At 36.6% G+C, this 6570-nt stretch overlaps 1 protein-coding gene across 1 annotated transcript; it reads left to right on the top strand.

Moving 5' to 3' along the window:
- The first annotated feature begins 2291 nt into the window (after positions 1-2291).
- LOC128134176 (uncharacterized) lies at positions 2292-4414 on the top strand. The gene is made up of 3 exons (XM_052771652.1): positions 2292-2753; positions 3161-3441; positions 3487-4414. The coding sequence occupies exons 1-3, from the start codon at positions 2292-2294 to the stop codon at positions 4412-4414; spliced, it is 1671 nt and encodes a 556-aa protein (XP_052627612.1).
- Positions 4415-6570: the final 2156 nt, after the last annotated feature.

The following is a 6570-nucleotide window of genomic DNA, read 5'->3' as shown; positions in this document are numbered from 1 at the left end:
TTGTGCTTACAGTGTTAGTGTTGTTGTTTCAGATACTAGCGATGACCGTGGGAAGGCGCCGGCTTGATCTGTACACACGCATGGGATTTTTGATATACATTGATCTTGGGATTTTGTATAATGTGAATTGAGATTTAAACTTGATGTTTTTATGAGAAGTTAATGAGAAATGTTTTTATAAATTGTGAAAAATTATTTTGAAATTCACAGTGTTACACCGAGTCAGACCTGGACTCGCCGAGTAGGGGTCAACTCGCCGAGTTGAGTCGGGCAGGGACCAAAAAACTCGATTTTCATCAAATAAAGCAGTTAAGCATCACATACAACTGAAAACAATCAAGGCTCTGATACCACTGATGGGTTTTATGCAGAAGAACAGTCCTATGTGCTCATACAAACCCTAATGCTTGGATCTAGGTTTCTCTATTGTACATGCTTTGAATCCAAGACTAATAAACTTAGATCTAACATATTATAAACTGAATTAGGGTTTGGAGAATTACCTTTGATTGTTATATAGCAATAACAATCAATTCCTTGCTTGGATTGGCTTCAAAAGCTTAGTGCCTCAAGTGCTGCACCTCTAATGGAGTCACAAACACCATATACAACTTGGATGAAGAGGAGAAGAAAGGGGGCTGCCCAAAAACGACTAGAAACCCTAATGAATCAGTTCCACACGTTTTTGGGGCCTAAGGGGTCCTTTATATACTTGTGTGGGCTGCTAGGGTTTCTGTCAAAACCCTAATGGACAGCTTAAACTCTAAGCAGCCCATGGAACCTTCTGGATAAGGCCATGGACGAAAATATGATGGGATTCCATCATAATTTCATTCACCCCTTATTCCTTTAGCATTCCTTAGCCCAATAACTCAATTATCCAATAATTGCAGTCCAGTCCCCTAAATTTTGATTAATCTCTTTTAGCCACAAAATTAATTCTTAATTAATCTTGACTAATATTAATTAAACAATATGATTTCTCCTTTAATATATTATTCTCATAATATATTAATAAATCATATTTAAACCTCTCTCCTTAATTCATCCTACATATTGCTATGGTGAAGGTAACCCAAAAGGACCATGGTCATAATCGGGTCAAGTACATACCAAAATAGTTTTGGACTTAGACACTAATTCAACATGAACCTCATGCCATACTCTTTCTTTAAAATGCTAAACCTTCCAGAACCGAGATCAATCCGAATGGCGATCCACTTAGAAAACAAGACGGTGACATTCCCGAGAGGTATATGTGAAGATTTATTGGTAAAAGTCAATAATTTTGTCTTTCCGGCAGATTTCATTGTGCTAGATATGGAGGAGGACCATCAAGTGCCAATAATCCTTGGAAGACCATTTTTGAATACCGTGGGTGCCATAGTAGACATACGAGACTCAAGGCTTACCCTTCAAGTGGGAGAGGACTCAGTTATTTTTGTAATGGATCAAGCCATGAAACATTCGAAGTGTAGTGATGATACTGCCTTTTCAGTAGATGTCTTGGAACAATTATTAGATGAATGGAAAGAAGACGAAACAAGCGAACACATTTCGACTCCAGAAGATGATTTTGATGCTGAGAGAGATTCGAAAGAGTTAGAAAGACTTCTTGAAGAATCAGAACATGAAGAACTAATAAAGTCTACAGAACAAGAACCTTGACGAGTTAATTGCAATAACTCGACGAGTTGCTACGAAAAATCGAGATTTGAGGAAACTTTTGTTCTAAACTCGGCGAGTTTACTTCCAGAAATCGAGATTCGGGTCGAGCACACAATTGGAGCTGAAAACGTTACCAGAACACTTAGAATACGCATTCCTTGAAGAAGGTGAGCAGAAGCCTGTGATCATTGCATCGGACCTCACCCCAATTGAGAAAGATCAACTAGTTAAGGTTTTAAAGAAAAGAAAGAATGCCATTGCATGGAAAATCACCAACATAAAAGGGGTTAAGACCTTCTTATTGTTCTCATAAAATAAATCTTGAAGAAGGAGCAACGCCAGTGGTGCAACGTCAAAGGTGTTTGAACCCAAATATGCAATAGGTGGTTAAGAAGGTGGTGGTAAAGCTATTGGATGCAGGGATCATTTATTAAATCTCTGATAGTCCATGGGTAAGTCTCGTTCAAGTAGTGCCGAAGAAAGGAGGGATGACAGTCGTGGCGAACGAAAAAAACGAGCTTATTCCTACATGAACGGTAACTGGTTGGCGAGTATGCATCGATTATCGAAATCTAAACGATGCTACTTGAAAAGACCATTTCCCTTTACCCTTTATCGATCAAATGCTTGAAAGATTATCCGGTCATTGCTATTATTGTTTTTTAAATGGGTTTTCCGGTTATTTCCAAATACCAATCGATCCGAATGATCAAGAGAAAACCACCTTCACCTGCCCTAGTGGAACGTTTGCATACCGACGAATGCCTTTTGGGTTGTGCAATGCGCCTGCCACTTTTCAACGATGCATGACGGCAATATTTCACGATATGGTGGAGAAGTATATGCAAGTATTCATGGATGATTTTTCCGTGTTTGGTTCTTCTTTTGATAATTGTCTTACTAATCTTGACTTAATGCTTTCTAGGTGTGAAAAGACCAATTTAGTTTTGAATTGGGAAAAATGTCATTTCATGGTTAAAGAAGGCATTTTTTTACGTCATAAAGTGTCCAAGGCGGGGATTGAGGTGGATCGAGCGAAAATTGACACCATTGCTAAAATACCACCACCAACCAATGTGAAGGGCGTTAGGAGTTTTTTAGGTCATGCGGGTTTTTACCGTCGTTTTATAGAAGACTTTTCTAAAATAACTTGACCTTTAACTCAACTACTTTTAAAAGATGCACTTTTTAATTTCTCAACAGAATGCTTAAATGCTTTTGAAATATTGAAGACAAAATTAACTAACGCCCCGATCATTATCGCCCCGAATTGGAATTTACCATTTGAAATTATGTGTGATGCACTTTTTAATTTCAACCAATTTATTATGCTAGCAAGACTTTGAATCCGGCTCAAGAAAATTACACCACAACTGAAAATGAATTATTGGCCGTGGTCCATGCTTTTGATAAATTCCGTCCTTATCCTATATTGTCCAAAACCACTGTTTTTACTGACCATTCTGAAATTAAATTTTTATTTGCTAAGCAGGATGCAAAACCAAGGTTGATCCGGTGGGTGTTATTGCTTCAAGAATTTGACATCGAGATCAAGGACAAGAAAGGATTGGAAAATGTAGCGGCTGACCATCTCTCAAGATTGGAGAATCCAGAAAGGGATGCATCTAACCACAAGGGTATTAGGGATAGTTTTCCAGAAGAGTATTTGATGGTGATAATGGGAGAAGAACCATGGTATGCAGATATTGCAAACTTTTTAGCTGGGGACTTTCTTCCAAAAGGGCTAACTCATCAGCAGAAAAAGAAACTCATGTTAGAAATTAAATATTATTTCTAGGATGACCCATATCTTTTTAGGAGTTGTGCAGATGGAATCATCAGAAGATGTGTGTTTGGAAAGGAAATTTGCAACATTCTAGAGCATTGCCACAATGGGCCTGTAGGAGGACATCATGGAGTTCAATACACTGCTAAAAAGGTTTTTGATGTAGGATTCTATTGGCCCACAATATTCAAGGATGGTGCTACCTATGTGAGAGAGTGTGATGTGTGCCAGCGATCGGGAAATATTTCTGCAAAGAATGAAATGCCTCAAAGAAGCATCCAAGTGTATGAAGTTTTCGATGTGTGGGGTATAGATTTCATGGGGCCATTTCCATCATCAAAAGGGCACAAATACATATTTGTGGCGGTGGACTATGTATCAAAGTGGGCCGAAGCACAAGCGCTACCAACAAATGACGCAAGGGTGGTGGTGAAATTTTTGAAGAAATTATTCTCTAGGTTTGGAGTACCAAAGGCGTTGATAAGCGATAGAGGGACCCATTTTGCCAATGAACAACTAGCAAAGGTTTTGCAAAAATATGGTGTACGCCATAGATTCTCAACACCTTATTATCCGCAAATGAATTGCCGAACTGAAATCATGAATAGAGCCCTCAAAAGAATTTTGGAAAGGTCGGTAGGCAACCATAGAAAAGATTGGGCAGATAAGTTAGATGATGCATTGTGGGCATTTAGGACTGCATTCAAGGAACCTATTGGAACAACACCTTATAGATTGGTTTATGGAAAAAATTGTCATCTACCAGTGGCATTGGAGCACAATGCCTATTGGGATTTGAAAGCATGCAATTTTGCCCCCAATGAGTTGCGTACCAATCGACTCTTGCAAATGAATCCCTTGGAGGAATTAAGGAACGAGTCTTACACTAACTCGTTGATTTATAAGGATAAGACAATGAAATGGCATGATGCGAGATTGAAGGGAAATAAGGAGTTTTAAGAAGGGAAAAAGAACTTTTATATAACTCAAGACTCAAACTTTTTACAGGAAAATTACGCACTCGTTGGACCGGACCCTTCACAATTAAACATGTTTTCCATATGGGGTAGTTGAATTGTGGAATAAAGATGGAATAAGTTTTAAGGTGAATGGGCAAATGATCAAAACTTATGAGGAGGGCAGGCCAAAGGAAGCGGAAATTGAAGAAGGGCTCGATTTGGAGGCAACCGCTACAACGTAGGGCAGAAAGGAGTCCAGCTAAAGACTCCTCAAAAAAAGAAGCGCTTGCGGGAGGCAACCCGACAATTGAGTTTGATTTCTTTTTCTCGTAGTACTTTATTTTTCATTTTTTTTTATTTTGTGTTATTAGTCTTCATCTTCAGATTTTGCTTAAATGATTGTTGGGAGGGGTATCAAAGCTGAGTGTGTGGTGTTTTGTGGTTTTCATTAGAAATAATTTTTTCTTACAGAAAAAAAAACTCGTCGAGTTTCTTCTAAATACTCGACGAGTCCATTTTAAAAAAATCACGATATTCAGTCTTTCCGAAAAAAACAAAAAAAAAGTGATGAAATGTTTGAATAAAGAATCTACAAAGCTATGAAGACAAAGAAGAATATCATGAAGAAAAGTTACAGAAGATTCAATCAAAAATTTGTATTTGTTTTATTTATTGTAATTTTCTTTTCTAGGTTATTTTTTCGTATGTATGCTTGGGGATTTAATAAAAAATTACTTGAGGTTAAGAAAGTTTTATGGGGATGGATTCGGAGGGATGCATAAAATCAGCGTTGTTCAAATGAAGTGGGCGAGTGTTTATGAGGATTGGGAGTATTTAGAATTGAGGGGGGTTCTTAGGAAAATTTAAGACACAAATGCATGCGTTGCGGTCTTGGCATAATGGTTGGGTTCAATTGGGATTGTCTTATGTGGTATTAGTGTGCTAAAATTCGGTTTTGCTTGGAGGCAAGCAAAAGTCAAGTGTGGGGTATTTTGATATGGGCTTATTTAGTCATAGAAATCATTCATTATCTTATTAATTATTGTTGATTTTATATCATTTTATGAACAAAAGATACTTAATTAGCTTAAAATTTCAATTTCAGCAATAAAAGACATGCTTGGATGAAAAAGGAAGAGGATTGAGTGATTGGAAGTTTAGAGATCAAGGATTAAAGAAAGAAGCTAAATAAAAGAAGAAACTCGACGAGTTTTTAGCACAAACTCGACGAGTTTATTAGAATATTCTAGATTTAAGGATGCCTTTCCGTACACGCTGGCCATGCGAATTACTAAAGAAACTCGTCGAGTTATTCTAAAAAACTCCACGAGTTGGGCCGATTTTTGGAAACTATAAATAGATAACTTATAGGCCCGAAAACTTAACTTTTACTGGAGGCTAGCTGCGACTTTTGAAGATCAGAAGGGTTCTTGGAGCTGCTATTTTCGAGATTTCAACATAAGAGACAATTTCAAAGAGAATCAAAGGCAAATAATCATTCTTCTTTTCTTAATCTTTGTTTTCAACCATGTTTGAATCATTACATTTTGATTTTACGTTATTACTTGCTTTAGATATGAGCTAAAAGCTTTTTACTTCTGTTGGATGAGATAATCTTATAAACATGGTTTGATTGAGTTGTTGAATTGATATTAATTTGGTTTATAAGATTGTATGCCTAGAAATAGTGAATATGAAACTAGGGGTAACTATAAAATGTGTAAATCAATGTATGAGAATGTGTGATGAACAACCATACATGAGTTGATTGAACTGAACAAATTTAATTAACTATTGTTATAAGTCTTGCTTGATATGAACTGAACACTAGGAAACTTGTTAATTTAATCACTTGATCACTCTTTGAATTAACATGTCTACTAAAGGATTGGTAATAATGTACATGAACCTAATAACATTAGGAATCGGTAACCATTGACATATTAATTCATTGCACTTGCCACAAAATCAACCATTGGAATAAGTGAATCGAATCTAAACAGAAGTTTCTTTTATCATTAAATCTAGTTGTCCTTTTTTATTCTTCTTAGTTGTTAATTGTCTTTGTTTGAGTTTTAAAGTGCTTGATTATGTTTCTCATCTTGAAAAACTAGAGAAAACCCCCCCTTTTTATTTAATTGTTTTTAATTAGATAAT

Source organism: Lactuca sativa, chromosome 5 (assembly GCF_002870075.4).
Source record: "Lactuca sativa cultivar Salinas chromosome 5, Lsat_Salinas_v11, whole genome shotgun sequence".
NCBI lineage: Eukaryota > Viridiplantae > Streptophyta > Magnoliopsida > Asterales > Asteraceae > Lactuca > Lactuca sativa.
Note: the sequence above shows the minus strand (reverse complement) of the source record. Positions and strands in the feature narration are given on the sequence as shown.